This window comes from Tupaia chinensis, unplaced genomic scaffold (genome assembly GCF_000334495.1).
Source record: "Tupaia chinensis unplaced genomic scaffold, TupChi_1.0 Scaffold000423_1, whole genome shotgun sequence".
Lineage (NCBI taxonomy): Eukaryota > Metazoa > Chordata > Mammalia > Scandentia > Tupaiidae > Tupaia > Tupaia belangeri.
This window is the reverse complement of record NW_006159928.1, coordinates 7,286,588-7,310,979: the sequence shown is the minus strand read 5'-3', so window position 1 is coordinate 7,310,979 and position 24,392 is coordinate 7,286,588. Positions and strand designations below refer to the sequence as shown.

Here is a 24,392-nt window from a genome sequence, read left to right as displayed (position 1 = left end):
CGCCCCCCCGCCTGCCAGCCGGGCCGGGCGGGGAATTCTGGGCGGGACCAAGGCAGAGGCCGGCCGCGGCCAGGGCGCCTCGGGCTACACCTGTCAGGCCGCGGCCGACTCTAGGCCCCGGAATCCCGAGGGGTCGGTGGCCGAGGCCGGCAGGAGGGCGTCACCAGGTCCCTAGCGCTGGGGTCGCCTTGCCTCCTTGCATTCTCTCTCATCCTTCTCAAACAAAGGCAATCTACACTCACCGCCATTTTCCCCTTACCTCAAAAACCACCTCTTCGTCAAACTCCGGTGTCATCCTTCTCCGCCATGCCACCCGCCTCAGCACGATGGGAAATGAAGGCGGGAGAACAGGCAGTATCGACGCTTCAGTTTCTGCGGGTCTCGTGGGTCTGAAAACTACCATTCCCAGCATGCCTCGCGAGTCACGCCCCCCCTTTTCAGGACCACTTATTGGATCAGAGCGTGAGCGTGTGGGCGGGAGAGGCGGGAACGGAATGAAGTGCGAGCGCTCTGATTGGAGGAGATTGGTGCTTTTGTCTGCCTTTTACGGCCGCGACTAGTAGGGGACGCCCGGAGCACTGATTTTTCGGAGCTTAAGTGGGGCACGCGCCTGCCTAGCTGCGGTGAGCGCTGCTCGTGCCCGCGCCTGGCCGTCTGCCCGGAGATCTGCTGGGCGGCGCTCGTGCTCGCCCGCCCGCCGCCGGCGCCCAGCGGCCGGGCGCGCCGCGGGGTCGGTGGTTCTAGCGCCCGGGAGCGCCGCGGGGTCGCTGGAGCCAGCCGTATCCTTTGTGCGGCGTTCAGACTGCGCGGCGGGGTCGAGGGACGGGATGTTCGCTCTGCGAGGGTTTTTCTCTTCTTCCCAAACTTTGGAAACAATGGACTGAAGGGGGAACATGGACTGAAAGGCGCGCGGAGAAGCGAGTTGCACGCGGGAATCATGACTTCTGTCGCCGGTAAGTGCCGACGCTCAGGCTGCTGCTTGAAAGTTTGCAGCCAACGCTGCTCCGCTGGGACTCTCCAGAAAGTTTCCCGGCTGGAGTGGGTGAGTCGGGTGCCCTCTACCTTCCCTCAGTTCCTCCGCAAGTGCGGAGCAGATGGGATTCGCTGCCCGACTGACTCTTCTGTTCCTGCGGAGAGGGCTGTTGGAAATCGTGGGGCTCAGGGAGATCTCCTTTCAAAGGGAGATCTGTCCTGGGTGGTCTTTACGCCAGGTAATAAGCGACATGTAAGGAGGACTTTTGCTCTTCTCCCTTCAATTTGGGCGACTTTGCGTGTGAAAGTAGTGTATAGTCCCAAGTTAAGAAATTTGTTATTCTAGGAAGGGGCAGTGTTCCTAGCGTTTAGAACTTGGTGACTGGGCTGAGTCCTTTTAAGCCTAGTATCCACTGGAAACTTAAACTAGATATTTAGACATTGTTACTCACGTATCTATTGTTACTTACGCCTCTATTACTTGAGAAGCAGTGGCGCACAATTGCCTATGGCAGTGTTTTTGCTCATCTTCAACCAGTTCCTTAAGGACTTTTTCCTGCTTTTACCTGGTTGGTGTAAACAAAGCCTTATCTGTCTGTCTCCCATAGTCCTTTCCCTTCATCCATATGACAAAGCCTCTATTTACCTTTGGCTACTGAGCAATTAAGATTATTGTATTTCCGAACACAGTTTTTATTTTCCAAAATAATCACTCAAGGGGTTGACATCCACTTTGTAAGAACATAGTTTTTTTTTTTTTTTTTTTTTTTAAAGCCAGAACTTAATGTTAAGAACTTGATAAGTACAGTATTAAGGGCTTTTTAAACACACACACACACACACACACACACACACACTTTTGTCTGCGTTCAAGTGAATAAACTTTCAGGTTTATAATAAGAGATCTTAAAGCTCTTCCTCACAGTTACTTCTGGAATCAACACTTAAATATCAGATTAAATTTTCATTGCTTTTTTTGGCATTTGTTTAAAATTCCTGCAACTCGAGATTGTCAAACAGCACTTTTAATGTTCTGATTGGTATTATTTCTAAAGCCCAGATGTATTCGAGTGTTTCATTGCTAGGTATACTCAGATTATAGCTACCCAAGCAAGAAGTTACCCAACAGGGTATTTGTATAGATGTTTTGAAGCCTGCCTTTAATGTTATGTATGTGAGATGTTATTATACATTTTTGTAATTGGGTTATTTATAAACTCTTTCTTACCAAAAGGAGGCTTCCTTTTCTATGATTACATAAGGTGAATTATTTTTATCCTAAATTATTCAAGTTTTCTTTTTAAAATTACTGAGCCAATCTAATTAAATTAAAACTGATTAGGCATTTTAAAATCCATTTAGCCAATTATAGTTCTTCCTTCCTTCAGAGTGTCAAATGTATTTAAAATATTCATACCTCATGTATCAGTTTTCAGTTCCAGTCCTAACAGTTTATAAGAACAGGTTCAGAAGAATTTAATTTGCTGTTTATAAATGTAAAACTGATTTTTAGAGCCTGTAATGGAAATTTATTATTCTTTCACTCAATTTATCCTAGAATAATATAAGCTATTTTTATTTTATCAACTTCACAATTAAAGAAATCCACAAACATTTTTGTGGCATTTAAAAAAGGGACACTTCCTGTGTCTGGCTGAGTTGGTTGGTTTTTAGCATGGCTCGTTGAAAAGCATTAACTACTTTTTTGCTCACCCCATCTGTTAAGATGTATTATAATGGTGAGGAAAATTATTTACAAGTGAGGGAGTGGAGATTTTTTTTTTTTTTTATCTAATCTATTTTGGAAGAGTTGATTTCATTTAAGAAAATAAGAATGTTGTAGAACACGTAAGTTGTATGTACCCTGAAGAAGAGCTTGCTTTGTTTTTCTGCATCTGTGGAGCAGGCCTTTTGTAGAGATGTTAGAATTACTCTATGCAGTATATAAAAAAGGAGAGATAATTATAGGTGTGTGTTTTATATCTTTTTGAACACATACAGGTCACTGTCTCATTAATGTCTATGCTTTGCATTTTGACTGTTCCAGTAGCCAGGATGATGTACACACAAACCACAACCATCTGTGTGTAACAGATGACGAGTATGTTTGTAATCGTTAGTAAAATGGTATTAGTGCTTTACTTTCTTACCTTATATTTCCCTGGAGCCAAACAGCTGTGTAAATAAAAGATTTGCTGCTTTGCTCAAAGAAACTTTGGGTCTGACTGTTGATACAGTATTAAGATCCAAAGATGCTGGATTTGTTTCCAAACACGGTGCACTTATTTCAAGAGTTTGACTTTGGGACCAGCAGTTAGTGTAATGGCTATGTCGCTGGACTCCCATGTAGTCAACCGCGGTATGAGTCCCGGACCCAGTGGCTTAAACTCACGCCAGGCATGTGTGTGTGCGTGCCCAATATCCCCAGAGGAGAATGGAGGAGAAGGGATTGTGGCGTGGCCATCCCTTCTGGGGGATGATTTCTCACTTTCTGTCTTCTCTGTCTTTCTGGCAAGCACATGTGCCCTATAGCAAAAACCTCTTAAAAAAAAAATATTATTGTACCTTAAAATGAGTATTGATTTTTCTTTTTAAAATGTAATTAATTATTACTCGGGACCAGCTGTTGGCATAATGGCTATGTCGCCTGACTCCCATCTAGTCAATTGCAGCTCAAGTCCTGGACCCAGTGGCTTAAACTCACACTGGACGCGTGTGCTTGTGTGCCCAAGATCCCGAGAGGAGAATGGAGAAGGGATTGGTGGTGTGGCCATACCCCCTGGGGGGTGATTTCTCGCTTCCTCTCTCTTTCTGGCGAGTGTATGCACCCTATAGCCAAAACCTCTTCTAAAAAATAAAAAAAGAAAAAGTAATGAACTATTACCAAGATGTATTAAAGAGAATGTGTATATGGCAGGTTTGGCTGTTCCCAATCCCTGTTTAAGTGCTGGAATGCTGTAGGTGAATGAATCATAGTGCCATTGCCTGCCCTTCTGGAGCTTGCCTCTTAGTAATAAAGATAGACAAAACTTTTTGGAAGAAAAATAACATAGAATAAAGAGACCTATTGCATATCAAAGTTGTCCTGAAGCAGATATTCCAGGAATTAGAACCCCAGATTCATGGGGATTGTAGAGATCTGTTGAACTTCCATTTCTAAGTAAGAAAGTAAGGCAGCCAACTTGCACAAATGTACATGATTAGATTAGCTGGCTGCCTGTTATTGGCTTCCTGCGATACACAGTTAGCTAACAATGGTAAGCCAAAGCTCACGGTGGTTTAATTAGTGAAGATCCATGGAGGGCTTTAGGCAGAGTGGCATTCTATATTTGTTGGGAAGCAATCCCAGCTCATATGTAGTTCATTGAATTTCTATGACATTAAGAGAGAACAGGAATTCTTGTCTCTTGAAAGCAGACAAAATACTCTCAAAGGAGTGAGCCAGCAGGTGGCGTGGTTAAAGCGACTAGATCCCACATGACTGACTGTGTGGGTGAGTCCTAGGCTATGTGACTTGAAAAACACTCTGGGCCCTTGTGTGCGCATGCCCAAAATCCTGAAAGGCGAATAGGGGAGAGGGAATTGTGGTGTGGCCATCCCCTCTGGGGTGGTGGGGCGGGGTGGCAGTCATTTCTCACTTTCTCTCTCTGGTGAGCACATGTGCCCTAGAGCGAACTTAAAAAAGAAGAGAAGAAAGGAGTAAATTGTAAATATTTTAAGAACAATTTAACTAAAGAGACAAATTTAAACTGGTTAAATGACTGAAGTTTCCCATGAAACTCAGAGGTTCAGAAAGCAATGGGTTGATTTGATGGGATAGGTTTTTTAAAAAAAATTTGTGATAAAATAAATTTACCATTTTAACCATTTTTAAATGTACAGTCAGAAGTGTTAAGTGCCTACACATGGTTGTGCAAGCAATCTCCAGAACTGTTTGCAGCTTGCAAAACTTTTTTTTTTTTTATTCTTTAAAAAATTGCATTGGTAGCGTATTTCGAGACTGATTACAGAAATGAAATCAACATGACAGTCCATCAGTTATTATTGAGTAAGTTGGGAGGCTGGGAAAAAGCCTAGGGCATTCATACTTTCTCTTAAAACTTGACTTACAGTTTGATTTAATTGACCATGATAGCATATTTTATCAATAGACTTTGAAGGGTTTTTACAGATATTTTCTGTCTAATAAAACCTAAAGTAAATAAAATGAACAGCATGTGTATTGAAAAGTTAACTGAAGTTATTTGGCTTTGGGACTTTGTATTATTTTGAGAATAATTGTTCTCATTATTGATGATAACATTATACCCAGGAGTTAAGTGACTAAGTATCTGCTATCATAAAGTCATGGTCGTACATGTAGTATTAGGGATTGAGGAAATTCTTCCTTGGTTGGTAAAAGGAACTAGAGCACCCTATTTTTGTTTTTAAACCTAGTTTTATATAATAGCTTCTCAAGTGTTGTGACTAGTTTCCTTTGTTGAAAAGAAAATCATCACCAAAGGAAATATCAGAGCGTCTGTGTATTCAAGTCATTAAGTAACATCTAGATGACCTTTGCAGCCCTTTTTAAAAATATTTTGCAGTTAATTAGGATTTTATTAAGTGTTAGATTGTACTGAAGGAACAAACATAAGATTAAAAAATGTTTTTTAATTGCAGTGGAGGGCATACCCCCCATGGGATGTGGCCATATTGCAGTCCCTTAATATCTCCATCCTGTCGGGAGTTGCGGCACACATATACACACATGCTTGACATGTTTTTCAAGCCACTGGGCCTAGATTCAAGCTGTGGTCAGCCATATGGGGTCTGGCTTCTCTTTTTTAAAAAATTAAGTTTATTTTGTTTTTGGTTATAGAGCATGTGCACTCGCCAGAGACAGACGAAAAGTGAGAAATCACCTCCCGGGCGTGACTGAGCCATGCCACAATCCCTTCTCCTCCATTTCTCCTTTGATTTTGGCACACACGCAAATGTGCTCGGCATGATTCATCAGGTCAGGGGCTTGAAACGCAGGTTGACCTTGTGGGAGTACAACGCCTTAGCACTGTGCCACCTGCTGGTCCTCTGGCTTCTGTTAATCACTAGGATATAGAGCTAGCCCAAAGTAAAACTTTTTTTTTTCTTTTAGTTGTTTGCTCTAGGGGTGCATGCACTCGCCAGAGAGAGAGAGAGAGAGAGATTTTTTGAGAGGGAGAAAGAGAAAAAGTGAGAAATCACCACCTCCAGGGCTGAGATGGCCATTCCATAGTCCCTTTTCTAGTCTCTTCTTAGGATTTTGGGCACACATGTACACAGGCCCAGCTATGCCACCTGCTGGCCCAAAAATTTGATTCTTATTTTTTTAAAGATTTTTGCTATAGGATGTGTGCGCTTGCCAGAAAGACAGAGAGAGACAGAGAGACAGAAACTGAGAAATCATCCCCTAGGGAGGATGGCCACTTTACAATCCCCTCTCCTCCATTCTCCTCTCAGGATCTTGGGCATGTATGCACACACACCCAGCATGAGTGTTTAAGCCACCTGGTCTGGGACTCGAACCATAGTCGACTACAAGGGAGTCTAGCGACATAGCCATTATGCCAACTGCTGGTCCCAAAAAATTCAATTCTTAATACTTGGCGAATGACTGAAAACGATCCCAATCACAAGTCAATTATTTCATTTATTGTCAACTAAGGATATAGTACCTGTTCCAAAGTAAAAGTAAAACTAGTATCGGACTTATCAAGAAATGTATGAGGGAACCAGTAGTTAGCGTAATGACTATGTCGCTGGACTCCCACGTAGTCGACCGCGGTTCACATCCCGGACCCGGTGGCTTAAAACTCACGCCGGGCACGTGTGCGTATGTGCCCAGGATCCTGAGAGGAGAATAGAGGAGAAGGGATTGCGGCGTGACCATCCCCCCTGGGGGATGATTTCTCGCTTTCTGTCTCTCTGTCTCTCTGTCTGTCTGGCGAGCGCACATGCCCTATAGTGAAAATCTCTCCAAAAAAAAAAGGAAATGTATGATATTGGGTTAGCCAGCTGGCATAATGATTAACGTGGCTGGATCCCACATGGCCAGCTGTGAAGTTCAAGTCTGGACCCAGCAGCTTCAAAAACATGCTGTGTGAGTGAGCATGCGTGCGCGCATGAATGCCTAAATACCAAGAGGAGTATGGAGAAGAGGGATTGTAGTGTGGTCATTTCCCTCGGTTGGTGTTTTTCATTCTGTTTCTCTCCAGCAAGCATATATGCTCTATAACAATTTTTTTTTTAAAAAAACTAAAGTGTGATATAGACAATGCCGTGACTTTTGGAATTTAAGCACAATTTAGTGAATTTTCAAGAGTAATATTGACTCCATATAATATAATCTACCTAGTAAAATGCAGGTTCAGTTTTTTGTTTGAAAGGATTATTTATTTTATTTTTTTTATTTATAATTATTATTTTTTTAATTTGCTATACAGCCTGTGTGCTTACCATAGAGAGAGAGAGAAAGCAAGCTGCCAGGTCCAGGACACAAACTGCGGTCAGCCATGTGGGAGTCCAGCGCCTCAACTACCACACCACCTGCTGGCTCCCAGATTTATATTGTTAAAAGTGAAAATGTTCATCAAATTGTATCCCGTACCATATTGTGCTTTGGTTACTTGACATCAAAATATTCATTTTTTTTTTTTTCCTTTTCTAGAAATGAAGAAGCCACCAGTGGCTCCCAAGCCAAAGTTTGCCATGGCAAGTAATAAGCCAGCTCCACCTCCTATTGCACCCAAACCCGATGTTGTGATTTCCAGCACTCCACAGTCAGCAAAGAAAGCCAAACCGGCAATAGCCCCGAAACCAAAAGTCCTGAAGAGCTCACCTGTTCGAGATGTCGGGCAGTCAGCATCAAGGATTACCGCCTTGAACCTGGAAGAGCATATGCAAGAATTACCTGAAAGCCCTGACAACTTCAATTGCAAAAATGTAAGGGATCGGAGCAGCAATTATATTTTACCAGTAATGTGTTCCTGCAATTCTGAGTGTATCCATAAGCTTGAGAATAGAGGGAATTTGTGTGTGAAGCAGCTCGTTTTAGAGCCTCTAGAAATGAATGAAAACTTAGAAAACGGTAAAACTGATGAGTCTTCTTTGACTATAAAAACTAGGGGCAAATGTGATTCTCAGGACGAAAAGGTCAAGAGCCAGGGTAGAGTTGTTTTAAAAGCGAGCATCCTCGAAGAGAAGCTCAAAGATGTCCTAACACAGCAAACGTCACCTTTGAGTTTCCCACGGAATCAGGGATCCACAGGAAGCCCAGAAATGAATGGCGGCTGTAATTCCAACAGGCAGTTTGGAATTGAACTTGCAGGCTCGTCACCTTCTTTGTCCAGCTTTGAAAAGGTGTGTGATCATCACACTTACCACCTACAGCTTTCTAGTGAGGAATCTCAACATTTTGAGACTTGTCAGAATGATGGCGAAAAAAGCAATAGTTCCTTTCATTCTTCTGAACTAGAAACTCTGGAGAACGGGAAAAGGAGTACTTCGATGTCTTCAGATGGAGTTAGTAAGAAATCAGAAGTCAAAGATCGGGATCCCTTAGAAATTCACTTAGTACCATGTACTCCAAAATTTCCGACCCCCAAGCCCAGAAAGCCACGTACTGCTCGCCTATTACGCCAGAAGTATGTAGATACTCCCAGTGAAAGCACTGAAGAACCAGAGAATTCACTCAGTAGCTCTCGTCTCACTGAAGATAGTGTGAAACACAGTCCATTGTGTGTTCTTCAGAATGTTCCGTGTAACCAGGAGCAGATGGATGTGCTGAAACCAGGAAATAAAAGTGAATCAAATATGGACTCCAGTGGTACCGAACAGGACCTTGTCGAGTCACAGAAAGCCACGTGTCATGAAACATCTTCCTCTGAAAATATGCCACCTTCTTTAGATACAGACTCTAGTCTGAGCTCAGACAGCACGATGACAGTAGATGGTTCTAGTATGTCACTGGCTGTTGACAAAGGGACCAGTTTTACAAGATGCAGTGCTATATCTATGAGCTTGCCTAAGCAACTCAAATTAACTTGTAATGAACATTCGCCTACTGACTGTCATGTGGGAGTGTCTGCTGCTCAAAGGCAAAAGGAATCTATAATAAAAGAGGAAAATTCCTCCAAAATTATCCCCAAAAAACCTCAACGACACAGCTTGCCTGCTGCAGGAGTGCTTAAAAAGGCTGCCTCGGAGGAGCTCGTGGAGAAAAGTTCGTATCCCTCAAACGAAGAAACAAACTCAGAGCAGAGTCTAGAAAGAAATTGCCTTCGGCAACTGGGTGCCCCAAATCATAGCATGTCATCCTGCCTTGATATGCCTAAACGGGCTTCAGAAAAGCCAGTGTGGAAATTACCTCATCCTATTTTACCCTTTTCTGGGAACCCAGAGTTCTTAAAGTCTGTCACCATTTCCTCCAGTAGCGAGTCTTCAACTGCCCTAACCAAGCCTAGAGCAAAATCACTATCTGCTGTGGATATGGAAAGGTGCACTAAGCCTTGCAAAGACACCCCAAAGAAAAGCTCTTTTAAAAAATTGCTTAACATGAAGCTGTCTATCTGTTTCATGAAGAGCGACTTTCAGAAATTTTGGTCCAAGAGTAGCCAATTTGGAGACACAGCCACAGGCCGAGTCTCCGCTGGGGAGCGGAAAGGCATGGAAAGTGATTGGCATGGCTGGTTTGCTGGAGAGGACAAGAAAACCAAACCCAGAAAGGCCTACTCTGCAGATAACTACAGCCTGGAATCTCAAAAGAAGAGGAAGAAGTCTCGGGGCCAGACCAGTGTGGCAAATGGGCCGAGAGCTGAGTCTTTGGATGACCAAATGCTCTCCAGGGACCCATCAGCTCAGGCGCTTTGCAAGTCTGTTACAAGCGTCTGTGCACCGGCGTATGAAAATGTACGCCATTATGAGGAAATACCAGAGTATGAGAATTTGCCATTTATTATGGCTGGAAGGAAAACCCCACAGTTGGAACTGCAGAATTCCAGCAGCGTAGAGGATACGAATGCAAACGTATATGAGGTAGAAGAGCCATATGAAGCCCCAGATGGCCAGCTGCAACTTGGAGCCAGACATCAGCAGTCCAGGTAACACGCTGGCGCCAGACAGACACTGTGCTTTTGTATGCATCGTTGCAGTTAACCTCCTGCAGCCCTGTGAGATGGGCCTGCCAGGGGGGGAAAAAATGACTTGGTGGGGGAGTGGTTTAGAAAGTGTATATGACATTATTCCCAAGTGCCGCCTCATTTTATCATACAGTCAAAATGAATATCTGCAATGCAAGCTTGACTAGTTCATTTATTTTAGTAGCTGATTGAAAGAATTTGAACCAGGAGCTCTGTACATACTAGAAGGAATATCTGGAACAGATAAGATCTGGGGCTTCTGAGCACTAACTCAGAAGTCATAGCAGGGAGCCTGGGGCAAGAAACTGGCCAATTCAGTATGGTTTATTTGCCCATGGTACAGAATTTGAAGATATTGAAACCTATGCATTTACCTGTGTTGCCCTTGTGAGACAAAACCTCTAAATTTGCACACGTTCCTGCTCTTTGAGGATTAGTCATCTTCTGTTTCGGTGGCTAATTGCTGACCTCAGATGGAGGTAGGAAAAATCAGGCAACAACGTAACTACTCTTTCCTTATCACTTTGTCTCTGCTCTCCCTAACTTTGGGATACCCACTGCATTCCTCTTATTGAAATCTTGTCCACCCTTTATGGTCTATTTCATTAGTCATTTATTGATGTGTCTTGATGTTCTATGTTCGTTTGTAAGCTCCATAAGGAGTGCTGGTCTCAAATTTTTATCCTGTAAGAGGCCAAGCAAGGGGCCTACCAGGAATCAGTAAGATGTTTGGGTGTCAGAGAGATTGAATGAAAAGAGGCAAAGGAAACAACTGCTGAGGCTACTTCCTTCTTTCTCCACAGTCACAAAGGCCCTTTGCATTGCACTCCATAGCCTGTGCATCGTATTTAAAATGGTCATTTTGTGTTTAATAAAAAACACACAGAGGGGCAAGCAGGTAGCATGGTGGTTAAGGTGCTGGATTCCTGTATGGCCGACTGTGCAGTTTGAGTCCCATACCTGGTGGCTTGAAAATCATGCTGGGTGTGTGTGCGTATGTGCCCTGAATCGTGAGAGGAGGATGGAGGAGAAGGGACTGTGGCATGGCCTTCCCTCCTGGATGGTGATTTCTCATTTTCCTTCTTTCTGTCTTTCTCTGGTGAGCACATGCACCCTATGGCAGAAGCCTTAAACACAAGCAAAACACACACACACCCCTTTTGAAGTCTTCAGATATTGTTAGACTACTAACTTCAGGTCTTTCAGTAATTAGGTCTTTGTTTTTTTAAATAATTATTTCTTTCATTAAAACAAATATTACTAGTCTTCAATTTGACCAGAGAGAGACACAGAGCAGTAGAGAGGGGAGAGTGAGAAAGCGAGCTTCAGGTGCAGGACTCAAACCATGGCTGGCCATGTGGGAGTTCAGTACCCCAACCATCGAGCCACCTGCCAGCCCCGGTAATTAGGTCTTAAAATGTGACTTTTGTAGAAACACTAACATACCTGGCAAAGTGGGGGGGTTGGGCTAAAAAAAAAACAAAACAGTTATTGGGCAAATGGAATAAAATTCTCAAGCAAGCCAGGTGCACCAAGTAAAACAGTTTTAAGTTCCTTTGTCTTGAAGATAGCATTTTTCTTTATTATAATCCTCTCCACTCTTCCTTCTTTTACTGTAAAAGGTTATTTGCCTCTCGTTGCCTAATTTTTCCATTCTGTTTACATCTGTCTGCTTCATGAAGATTAGTGTTTAGGCAGAGGTCTTCGTTTTGGCATACATATTTCAACAGAAAATTGGAGTTACATATCCGACTATTTTTTTAAAAATGGTTTATTTTCCTGTGTACTCTTCTCTGTGGAGCAGTTTTATGGCACTGTCCTCTTTTGAACATGCTTTTGCATATTGTTTGTGGGTGTGTAATGAATTTGGTTGGCTTCTTTATGATATACTACTCTGCTTGGCTAAGATCAAATGTGTTCTTGGAATTGGTTTGGCCCTGGGATGAGTTTCCTTTGGCTCTCACATTTAAATCACAAAGGTTTACCACTGTTTCTGACCTAGGCTCTTAACTTCTGGAACTTGTCCTTTCATTACCTGGTTTCCTTCTCTTGCTGTTATGGCCCTGCTTCTCCAGTGGGGGAAGCTAGGCTGGAAGGGGTTAATGTCCACAGCCAGCCAGTTCAGCTGGGCAGCATTCAGAAGGAGAGTTCTTTCTTGAGGCCACAGGAAACCGAGGGCGGCTTTGGACAGGTTGCAAGTTGTCAAGTAGGGCAGCTTTGTAAAGGGTGGGTGCGCTCTGCTTTTGAATTTTGCTTTCCACAAAGATTTCTGTTTAGGCCTCGAGCAGGGAGCCCTAAACAGGCTTGAGACAATTAACATGAGCCAGGAGAATCAAAAGGCTCAATCACAGGGTCAGACGCAAAGGATTGCCTTGGAGGTTCTTTGGTACAAAACAATGAATAGAGCAAGAAAGCAAAATCTAAGCCTTCATGAGGAAGATACCTGGACACTCTAAAATAAGGTACATGGGAAAGGGATCATACATTTCGGGTTTGGTAACCTGGCTGTTGATAAGAGAGACCTTGTGCCTTAAATAATTAATTCTAAATCTAGGTCCAGCCACAGTGGCCTGGAGGCTAAGGTGCTACCAGCGTGTTCTTGGAGCCACATGGAGGTCCCGAGTTTGGATCCCAGGTCCACCCAAAGATGCCCGTGTTCCTGTCTGACTGGGAAACTGGGTGTGGAGGATCACAGGACGGTCCCTGCAGGTGGCACAGTGGTGTAGGGGTAAAACGGGATGCTCTGCAAGGCTGACCCACAGGGGAAGATTTTTGTTTTGTGTTTAGAGAGTTCCCTGACCATACGAGGCACACATGCCTGTTATCTGGGGATGGATTTAAGTGCCAGGATTGTAGTATTGAAGGTGCTCTCTGTCTCTTGCTTATTGAAGAAATAAACTTTAAAAAGTTTTTAAAAATACACACACTGAAAAAAGAATATGTGTCCTTCTACTCTGGTTCTTCCCTCTCTTTCTCTTGAAAGAAAGAAACTAAAAATATCTCTTAAGATCCTCCACGTTGCCTGGGGGTTCTGACATGATAAGAAATGCAGATAAACCCTGTTGAAGATTTTTCTGCTGGAGTCATATGAACAGTGTTTTGAACCCCTCAGGGAAGAATCTGGGTCTTACCTAGGGCTCTGGGTCTCGGAGAATTCCTAGCCTTAGCGTTCATCTATATAGCCAACCCAGTTCTGGATTAATAAACAGACATTTGGGAAGCTTGCAGGTAGCTCATAAAGTCACCTTGTGTAGAGTAACTCATGAATTCAACAGTTTAACTTTTACAATTTGTAACAATGTATGTATAATTTATCAGGAGAAAGCCAACCAGTAGTTTGGTGGTTAAGGCGCTGGACCCCACATGGGGAACTGTGCAGTTTGAGTCCTGGACCTGGCGGCTTAAAAAGCATGGTGGGCATGCGCGTGAATACGTGTGCAGGCTCAAAATCCCAAGAGGGAAATGGAGAAGGGATTAGGCATGGCCACCCCTCTGGAGGGTGCTTTCTCACTTTCTCTTTCTCTGTCAAACACATGGCACCCTACAGCAAATTTTAAAATAATAATGATAATTTATCAGGAGATAATTGCAGGCAGTCCCCAATTTCTAATAGAGTTATATTCTAAAAAAAAAAAAAAAAAAAGTTCACTGTAATTTGGAACTCCAAGTTTCCCAAAGAAAGTTTTGGAAATGGTGTCCCAGTTTAGTCTCACATGAAATTAGCCATTACTGTCCCCACAGACCCCCGTGAGGTCTTGTGGCCCGTCTTTGTGCTCTCTAACACAAGCTGGGCCGAAGCTGCAGCCTCGGTCAGGGTGGGGTAGAGCACCTGGGATCTTAGAGGCACATGAGGAGGAAGGTTTGTGGACAGGGTGAGGTGACTAAGGAAGAATGAGGAAATTGGAGGCTGGGCATGCTGCGAGGAAGCCTCTAAGTCACTGGGAATGATAGGGGAAGGGAAGGGTGGGGTGGTTGGTAACTAACAGTCAGCAGATTTTTTTTTTCCCCCAGTATCTTTTGCTCCTTATTTTCTCTTCTTCTGCCTGTTTTCCTTGCTAACTGCATGATCCTGCTAATTGCATGTCTGACCCCAGGCAAGAATAAGTAGAAGAAAATGGGGTAGGGGAAGGAGAGGGCTCTGGGAAGCCCCAGAGTGGGGAAGTGGGGAAGCAGCTTAATCCAAGGGATGGAGGAGGGTGGAAAGGGAGTTCCCAACAGCCATAGAAACATAACTGTCTGTGTGCCCAGGTAGGTGATCTTTCGGTCACTGCTCTGAGTTCTTGAAGACAGTTCTGTGAGCAGTAAGATTTTGAGCCACTTTTAGGTATTTTAGGTACAATTATGAGACATCCTCCTTGAAATATTTTATATATACATAAAACAACTAGCAGACAGATCTTCCTGTCTCACTGAGTAGCAGGGGTCAGGTACTCACTACTGCTTTTATTTAGTTACATTTTCATAGGAAAGTTTCTAAAATTAGAACCTTTAATATTAAAGAGTTATAGACAAATCAGCAAAATTATGATATCTAAATGTTGGAATTTTCCTTCTTCTTGAAATTGAGGCAGTCTTCTTGATTCTATAACCAAGGAAACTTATCCTGGAAATGTGCCAGGCTTTTCCTGTGTTGTTTTAGTTTGTTCTGATTAAAAGTACTTCAAAGAATGGTCATTGGGATTTCCATGGAAACTTACCAAGCCTCAATTTATTCTAAGGATACTGACCAGGTGTCAAGCAGTGTACATTCAAAGGTAAAATGAGGTGTTAATTTAATATCCCTAAAAAACTGCCTAGAGAGATGACCAATATTTAGAGTATAATGTGGTTTTATTTTTTATTTTTTTGGAGAGGTTTTTTGCTATAGGGCACGTGCGCTCGCCAGACAGACAGAGAGAGACATAGAGACAGAAAGCGAGAAATCACCCCCCCAGGGGGGATGGTCACGCCACAATCCCTTCTCCTCCATTCTCCTCTTGGGATCTTGGGCACACACGCACACACGCCCGGCATGAGTTTTAAGCCACCAGGTCCAGGACACGAACCGCGGTCGACTACGTAGGAGTCCAGTGACATAGCCATTATGCTAACTGCTGGTTCCTATAATGTGGTTTTATTAATCCAGACTGTCTGAGTATTTGCCTAGGTTTTACTCTGAGGGGTTACTAAAGGCAACTTCACAGAAGTGGTGACACTTGACTGAGGCTTTTTAAATGGGTATGATTAGATCTGGCATTTAGAAAGCTGTTTCTGAGCTGGCCCAGTAGTCTAAAGGTTAAGGGAGTAGGATCCCACATGACACCACAGTTCAAATCCCAGCCTCAGCAGCTTGAGAAATACACCAGGCACTTGTGCATGCATGCCTAAAGTCCTGACAGGATGGAGATGCAGAGAAGGGATTGCTACATGACCAATCCCCATGGGGATGCTTTTCCCCCATCTGTCTGTCTCTGGTAATCAGTATACCCTCTAGTAATTAAAATTAAGAAAAAAATTATTTTCTAACCTTGGTAAGAGTAGTTTCTTTGGTACTCTTGAAGGAAGAGGCAGGACCGCAGATTAAGGAGAACTGAGAAGAGGAAATGGAATCAGAAATGTGGATTGTGTTTCCTTGAAATTTTGCCCAACAGTCCCTATCACTTGACAAGTTTGAGTTTACCGTTTCATCTTCTTCAAGCATCAGATTTCAAAGTAAAATAAACTTCAGTTTTTAAATTATTTTTGGTCACATGACATGTGCACTCACCTGGGAGAGACTGAGAAATCAGCCCTCAGAGGAGATAGCCATGCCATAATCCCTTCTTTTTCATTCTCCTCCTGGGATTTTTAAGCACACATGCCTGGAGTGATTTTTCAAGCTGCCAGGTCTGAGACTTGAACCATGGTCAGTCATGGGGGAATCCAGTGTCTTAACCACTATGCCACCTGCTGACTCTAAACCATTTCTTTCTAATTAATCAGTGTACCCTCATCCCTGAAGGAAAGTACTGACGTTTTTGTTTGTTCCTCCCCATTTTAAACATGAAGTTGGGTTTAAAGAGAATAGTATCCTAAGTCTTGTCAAATCCTGTTAGGACACTTGCATTGTAAGTCATCAGACCTAATTGAGAAGATACTTCTCTTTGGTTGCATTTACCATCTGGTGGTGCTGTTGGGTATGAACATAATGGTTAGAATATACTTTAATGACCCTAATTTCCATGTTGTCTTAGCACAGATAAGATTATGCAGTTAGAGGGTGGGGGTTGAGACTCCAGTATCTCAACAGCAGCCCTTTCCTGTGAGTTATTTTCAGTGTCAGCTCAGGAAATATCAAAAATCCGTACGCCTCCTTAACTCAGTGTTTCTTGTCTTGAAATTGAAGCCACACAGTTTTGGCAAATCTGTTTGTTTACATACTTACCCTACACTTGAAACTGCAGCTAGAAGCTTTGAGTTTTATTTCTTGGCAATTAAAGTGTTCTTTTTTCCTTTTAATTATTAGAAATTAGCTCAGTTTCAGTATTTTGTCCAGCTGTATTGCTTTGGTCTCATTTCCTGCCAGAGTAGATAGAGGGCATTTTACCCAATGTACGTGCCTTTGTGTGCCAGAACGTCACTTAGTAGATTTAGAAGAATATTTTGGGACCAGCAGTTAGCGTAATGGCTATGTCGTTGGACTCCCACGTAGTCGACCACGGTTCAAGTCCCGGACCCGGTGGCTTAAACTCACGCTGGGCACGTGTGCGTGCGTGCCCAAGATCCCGAGAGGAGTATGGAGGAGAAGGGATTGCGGCATGGCCATCCCCTCTGGGGGGGGATTTCTCGCTTTCTATCTCTCTGTCTCTCTCTCTGTCTGTCTGGTGAGTGCATGCACCCTCCAAAAACCTCTCCAAAAAAAAAAAAAAGAATATTTTTAGTCAGAGATGGAAGAACTAATATCATACACGTATACTTTGGAATACTTCAGGCTGTTGGTGAAAAAAAAATGCCATGAAAGTCTGAACTTATTTGTTGTAAAAAATGTGGAAGACCATGCATTATTTATTTATTTATACTCTCATGGTGGGGGGCAGTTGCATTATTTTTGGAGTTAATTGGTTTCTCATTGCTGAGTTTTATTAAGCTTTCAGATAATAAAAATATCTAGAAATCTCATAATTTAGCCAAGGATAAGGTGATTTTCTTTTTCATAAGATTGGGATTAATTATATTAGTGAGATAAATTACTTTGCAAAATGAGTTTCTCACCTGTTTCCTGGAGGAATGTTCCCACTGTAAACCTTTGGGGAAGGGCAGATATGGGGAGGGTGGAGAAAGGGCCCTTTTCCTAAGCATTACAATTCTTACAGGGACTCAGTCTATAAAGGTAATTAGACCATCCATCCATCCTTCTGTGAGTTATATTTATTGGTATGATATTTATTTTTTGGTTTTTATGTTAAGTTCATATATTTATTTCTACCATTAGTGAGAGAGAGGGGGGGAGAGAGAGAGAGAGAAAACCCACATTAGGCTCCCAACACCACGTTACACCCCCAGTCTCAGCTAGCCTGGGACCATGGGCAGAGATGTGGCTGGTGTATTCAGGGAGTTCTCCAGATGCAAACCCAGAACTTTTCCATGTGGGGCAGCCTTGCAAAGCTTCCATTTTACCACTGCACCACTGTCCATATTAGTTAGCTATTTGGAACTCAGTGTGCATTTTTGCAATGCAAAATGCACTAACTCCCTTTCTGTGTGGGAGTTAGGTTCCAGCCAGACCACAGGAACATACTTAGCTTCTAATATATGCAAAAGAAAATGGAAAGTAATAGGAAATGAGACTGTGGCAATAATGAACCAGGGCAATAAAATTAAATAAAAATTGTTTTTGTGACTGTTGAATGTCGGTGCCTTCAAGGAAGGAAAGACTAGAGTGTTAAAGAGGGAAATATTAAAGAGGAAGGTACTTGCTTGGGCAGCACATATACTAAAATCGGAACGACACAGAGAAGATTAGCATGGCCCCTGTGCAAGGATGACACGTAAATTCGTGAAGCGTTCCATTTTTTTTATATCCCGGGGAGTGTCATGAAGAACATTCTATTAAGATGTTGGAATGTTAAAAAAAAAAAAAAGAAGGGAACAGACAGACAAGGAGGCTGGGAAAGTGAACTTGGCTTTGTCATTCCTCCAGGTGGTTCAGGGGAATTCCAGGCCCAGCTTAGGTTTGTACAGAAGGCGATGAGTGTGTTCGTATTTCAGGTATGCATTAGTGATGCCTGTGCTTGCATATGACTTTTGTAAGCTCTCTGTGTTCTTCCAGACATTTCTTTTAAATTCATCATCTTTTCCTGGAATTATAGAGATAAGTTTGGTATTTAGGGAAAGCCCTTTGAATTAAAAAGAAGAAAGAAAGAAAGATTAGAAATGTTCATCTCAGCCTATTTATTTTAATGCTTTCTTGAAACTATATTAGATACAAAGATCGGTTGGAGTTATAATACCTTTGGGTGTGGGACACTACAAAGAAGTACTGACCCTTTTAAAAAAATTACTACGTTTAAGAAGTTAAGTTCAAGAATGGGGACTGCCTAGCTTCTTCTGGTTGTGGAAAAACTACTTTGGTGGCTTAGTCTGCGCCTGGTAATGGTGTTTGTGGATCTTGGGAGGAAAAAAAGTCCGTGTAAATAGTTTGGACATCAGACAGAGGTTATCTATCTCTGGAGCTGTAAAAATAGGGGTGGCCAAATGACTGTCAGTGGAGTAAAGTACTGTGGTGGTATTTCCAGGAAGAATGGTTGTCTGCAGTGTTCTTTCCCGAATTTCTCAGTCCTCATATCAGAGGGAGTTGCACTAAGGCTTTGGTTGGTGTTATTATGCCTTTTTATATGTAAATAAACTGAGTCATGGTGATAAAATAATTTCATGGAAAACGAACGGTGATGGAAATTTAACTGGGTTAGTGGTTCTAAGCTTCAAGAGTCTGTTGACCAGACTCTCCCAGCTATCAAAGTACTTTGGTTTCTGTGGCAGGAAAGGTGAAATAATAAACACTGAACAAAGAAAATCAGTTTCCCCTGAATGTTTGGATAAAAATAAAAAGGAAACAAACACATTCAGCCTTTTTATGTTTGAAATGGTGTAACTCCTTGTTCTTTTAGCTCCTGTGGATTCCATTGAAAACCTCATGTTTCACTTATAGATTATTTATTTTCCTGAAGTCAGTTTCTTAGTAATATTTATGACATTTGACATACTTTGGCCTGTGCTGGTATCATGTGAAGCATTGGAAATGAAATAGAAATGGCTTTTAATACATTTAGAGTAGTTTCCTTTTTTTGTGTTATTTTGTTTTATTCTCAAAAGCAGTTCTGATTCCTAATTGTTTAGCCATTGTCAATCCAAGCCCAGGAAAGTGCATAAAATATATGAGGAAAGAATAGTTTGTAGTTTTTTCTCTCCCCTTAATTTACTGATGATCTTTAGATATATCGTAAGTCACAAGAAAAGAGAAATTTCAATTTATTTATCTATTTATTTGGAGAGGTTTTTGCTATAGGGTGCGTGCGCTCATCAGAAAGACAGAGACAGAGAGATAGAAAGCGAGAAATCCCCGCCAGGGGGATGGGCACGCCGCAATCCCTTCTCCTCCGTTCTCCTCTCGGGATCTTGGGCACGCACGCACACGTGCTCAGTGTGAGTTTAAGCCACAGGGTCCGGGACTCGAACCACGGTTGGCTACATGGGAGTGCAGCGACATAGCCATTATGCTAACTTCTGGTCCCTAGAGAAATTTCAATTTAAATGAGCAGGTCTTTTTACTAATTACTTTTTCTCTTCATAGCTCCACTAGAAACTTAAGGATAAAGCGTAACCCATTTCTACTGCCCTGCTTGGGTTGAGATAAGGAAGAAGAGAGAGAATGGTAAATAAGATCATTTATGAGTCAGGCATAATTTAGTTAATAGCAAAATTTTGGAAATCTTAATCTTTTACAAGATTGGAGATAAGAAAAGTAAAATAAGACCCTTTTTATAATCAAGTTGTCTGAAAATGTTGGAAATTGAACTATGTCTTTTAATGGTTTTACGTTAATTTTACATAGTCATAGAATCATTACATTTTAGAACTGAAGGAGTCATTACATCTTATCTGTTGTAACTTGTTTGTCCCCCAAAAGTTCATGTTTTTTTTCCTTGAGAGGATTTTGCTTTAGGGCCTGTGTGCTCGCCAGAGACAGAGAGAGAGACAGAGACAGACGGTCATGCCACAGTCCCTTTTCCATTCTCTTCCTGGGATCTTTGGCACTCACGCACACACACTCAGTGTGATTTTCAAGACATTGGGTCTGGAACTTGAACCACGGTTGGCCATGGGGGAATCCAACAACATAATTGCTATGCCATCTGCTGGACCCTAGACTTGATTGTATTTTAAAGGTCTTCAGTGAAAAAGTAATCCTTCCATGGTGTCCCAGGGTGGGGCCTTTGGGTGTGATAAGGTCATTAGGACAGTGTGCCAATGATTGAGTTCTGATGTATTTATAAGAAAGGAAAGGACACCAGAACAGGTTCAGAATCCTGCCTCTGACGTGTAGCTCCCCAGTAGTTGGACTCTAGATCTTGAACCTTCAGCTCATGAGCTGAATAAAGAAAGGCCTGTTCTCATGAGTCACTGTGTTGTCAGATATTTCTGTTGGCAGCACAATAGCAGGCTAAATCATCATCTAATCCAGCCTCTTCATTCACTGATGAAACCAAAGCCCAGCAAGATTTGTTGACTTTCTCCACATCACAGAGATGGGAGATTGCAAAACCAGGTTGCAGCCTGCACATTACCCCTTCCCACGCTGGTATGGGAACATTATGGAGAAGGTGAGCAAGGTGTGGACAGTTCAGGTGAATGTCATCGTTGCACCAAAATTCAGGTGTGCTTTCATCATTGTCTCCCACCTTACCTCTAATTAGGGAGGGTTACACGCAGCTGCAGGTGAACACAGAATTATAGGAATTACGGTAATCCCTCATCTGCAGTTTCTCTTTCCGCAGTTGCATTTACTACACAGTCTACTGTGGTCTATGAATATTAAGTGGTAAATATCAGAAATAATGTTTTTTAAATTTTTTTATTTTTTGCTCTATGGCATGTGTTATTATGGGAGAGAGAGAGGGAAAGTGAGAAATCACCTCTTAGGGAGATGGCCACACCACAAACCCTTCTCTGATTTCCTCTCAGGATTGTGTGCATGCACTCACATGCACCCAGTGTGCTTTTCAGGTCACCGGATCCGGGACATGTGAACTGCAGAATCAGCCATCTGGGATGCTGTACTTTAACCACCATGCTACCTGCTGGCTTACAACAATGCATTCAGGTGTTTTTTTTTTTTTTTTTTTTTTTTTTTTTTTTTATTCCAAGAGACAGACAAGAGAGACAGAAAGCACTCCCAACAGTATCTTGATGCCATGATCCACCCCCTGCCTCAGCCTGTCCAGACCACATACCTGGTGAATACAGAAGGACTTTGGAATGCAAACTGGGGACCACCCATGTAGTTCCAGCATCACATAGCATTCTGTTATGGTGTAGCACTTGCTGCTCCCATTTCTTTGTCAAAACGAGAATAATAACCCAATAAGATATTGTGAAAGAGAAACCACATTCACATAAATTTTATTATAAGGCTTTGTTCTGATTGTTCTGTTCTAAATTATTGTTAATCTCCTGTAGTGTCAAATTTATAAATTAAACTCTCATATAGGTCCATATTTATAGGAAAAGGCATGGTATATATAGGGTTCAGAACTGTCCATAATTTGTGGCATCACTGGGGGCCTAGGAATTCAAAGCGAAGGACTCCTGCATAAGGAGTGATTTCAAGGAGGTGAATGTTCAAACTAAGAAACTTTTAGCAAAGAAATATCTGATGCTAGTAATGGATGCTAAGAAAACTTTCTTCAACCAAACTGAAGAAATCCTTATCAATCTAATTTTCCATCCCCATCAATCCAGTTTTTCCTGCCTCACTAAAACTCTGTCAGCCGAGTGGCAGTATCAAAACTTAGAAATGCTGATCACTCCAATGAGTATGGATTTCGTGCTCCATGGTAATAGCTACTGTTGACTTGGCATTTCTGATATGCTGGGCATTGTGCTGGGAGCTCTTGTGTGCACTTATTTAGTTCCTACTTCCTATAAGATAGATATTATTTTGAGAGGCTTGCCCCATGGCCTGGTGGTTAAAGGGAGGCAAACTCTATTGACTATAGATCCCAGCCCAGAGACTTGAAAAACACACCAGCATATGTGTCTGCCCCAAATCCTGACAGGATGGAGAAGGAATTTCAGTGTGACCATGACCCTGCCCCTTGAGGATTGCTTCCTTTATTTTCCTCTATCTGTCTGTCTCTCTGGTGATTACACATGCCCTCTGGCAACTGTTATAAAAAGAAGAGAGACCGGCAGATGACACAGTGGTTAAGATGCTGAGCTCCCACGTGGCCAACTGTGTTTAGAGACCTAGACCTAGTGGCTTGAGAATCACGCCAGGTGCATGTGTGCGTGTGTCTGCCTAAAATCCCAGAAGGAGAATGGATGAGAAGGGATTGTGGTGCGGCTGTCCCCCTGGGGGGCAATTTCTCACTTTCCCTCTGTCTCTCTCCCTGTCTTCTGCCAGCAAGTGCATGAGCCCTATGGCAAAACCTGAAAAAAGGCAAAAAAGTGAAGATGGATATTATTTTTCTTTACAGATGAGAAAACTAAGATTTAATGGATTTAAGTAAGTCACTTAAGGAAACATAGCGAGTATATAGGTGAATTGAATATGGAACTGAGTCTTGTGATCGTTAGGCTTACTAATTTTTTTTTTGGAGAGGTTTTTGCTATCGCGCCAGTCAGACAGAGACAGACAGACAGACAGAAAGCAAGAAATCACTCCCCAGGGGGGATGGCCATGCCGCAATCCCTTCTCCTCCATTCTCCTCTCGGGATCTTGGGCACGCACGCACACGTGCCCAGCGTGAGTTTTAAGCCACCGGGTCCGGGACGCAAACCGCGGTCGACTACATGGGAGTCCAGCAACATAGCCATTACGCTAACTGCTAGCCCCTAGGCTTACTAACGTAAACCAGGACATATTCGTGTTCTATACTGCGAGCCATGGTCTTGTTATGATGATGATGATGATGATGATGATGTTTGGTATTGGTAGAGGTCTATAAATCTTCTCCTCGAGGTCCCTTGATGGACAAAACATTCCTATTCCGAATTTGTTCATTATCTAGAAGGAAAACAGAGAGACACCTGCAGTCTATGAATAGAATATTAATGAATATTTTCAGAGGCCTCAGAATTTTCATGCAACGAAGAGCCCATTGATGGGAAAGCTTTTACGGTTAAGTAATAGGTGTTTCAAAGGTTGGTAAATGAGTTATGTCATATTTGCATTTGGTCCAGGTAGCGGTGGCTGCTGTTCAAAGCCAGTTTAACGTGGTTCTTGTCAGTTATTGGTTGCATGTGAACATTAATGACATGGAAAGGATTATGTGTGTCTCATATTTCCCCGCTGATTTACATGAGAGTTCCTTTTTTAATCTGTTATTTCTGTTCCTCATTTCGTTCTGGCAAGGATTGGGTCGTCGGAAAAGCCATGACATGTTTTTCAGTGCAAAAATGCATCATGACTTTTCCGACAACCCAATTCTTTGTGACTTCCAAGGTGCTTTAGTTTAACAGTGACTCGCTCCTTATCGCTCCCCAGTGTAAACATTTTGTAAGGCTAGAACACTTTTCCTAATAAGATAATCTCCTCAATATCTTAATGGACAGAGTAGACTTAAATGAATAGTAGGGGTTTTGCCCCAAAAAGACAGGTGTTGCACTCTCTAGTTAATTGATGGTTTCTTAGCGACCTGAGCACTGGAGGAGTGAGCACACTTGGTGGAGCGGTAGTTTGAGAGAAGTTTGGAGGCAGAGCACCACTAGCATTGCTGTAAGAGCTGCTGACACAGGCCACCAGTGGCCCTGCCCCTTGTTGAATCTTACTTCTGAGATAAAGCCAACTGAGATGTTGCTTTGTGTGTGTGTGTGTGTGTGTGTGTTTTAATTTGGCACCTGTATTCATGCTGCCTAGGCTCGACAGAACTTGCTTTGTCTCATTGTAAGCAAATTAAATGTTATAAATTATATTAAAGTATATTTAAATTCTCTCTATGCACGCCCCACTGGGCATTTTGACAGTGTATTACACAAATTATTTTGCTAGTTTCACAGGCTTCTCTAAAGCAAGCCTGATAAGACTTC

At 42.5% G+C, this 24,392-nt stretch overlaps 2 protein-coding genes and 1 non-coding gene across 10 annotated transcripts in view; 2 read left to right on the top strand and 1 right to left on the bottom strand.

Annotated features, from left to right (window-relative positions):
* Nucleotides 1-415, bottom strand: part of VEZT (vezatin, adherens junctions transmembrane protein) — a 90,867-nt gene extending 90,452 nt beyond the window's left edge. For all 5 annotated transcript variants that reach the window (XM_014590264.1, XM_006154867.2, XM_027774346.1 and 2 more), the window contains exon 1: nt 260-415. In XM_014590264.1, coding sequence (XP_014445750.1) covers nt 260-412 — 153 coding nt within the window. In that variant the 5' untranslated portion in view covers nt 413-415. The remainder of the gene's footprint in view (nt 1-259) is intronic.
* A 331-nt stretch (nt 416-746) lies between these two features.
* FGD6 (FYVE, RhoGEF and PH domain containing 6) overlaps nt 747-24,392 on the top strand; it is a 139,041-nt gene continuing 115,395 nt past the window's right edge. For all 4 annotated transcript variants that reach the window (XM_006154866.3, XM_006154865.3, XM_014590263.2 and 1 more), the window contains exons 1-2: nt 747-953; nt 7,658-10,088. In XM_006154866.3, coding sequence (XP_006154928.1) covers nt 938-953; nt 7,658-10,088 — 2,447 coding nt within the window. In that variant the 5' untranslated portion in view covers nt 747-937. The remainder of the gene's footprint in view (nt 954-7,657; nt 10,089-24,392) is intronic.
* On the top strand, nt 18,055-18,161 carry LOC114008972 (U6 spliceosomal RNA). Its single transcript, XR_003550460.1, has one exon. It is a non-coding gene; the product is annotated as a U6 spliceosomal RNA (small nuclear RNA).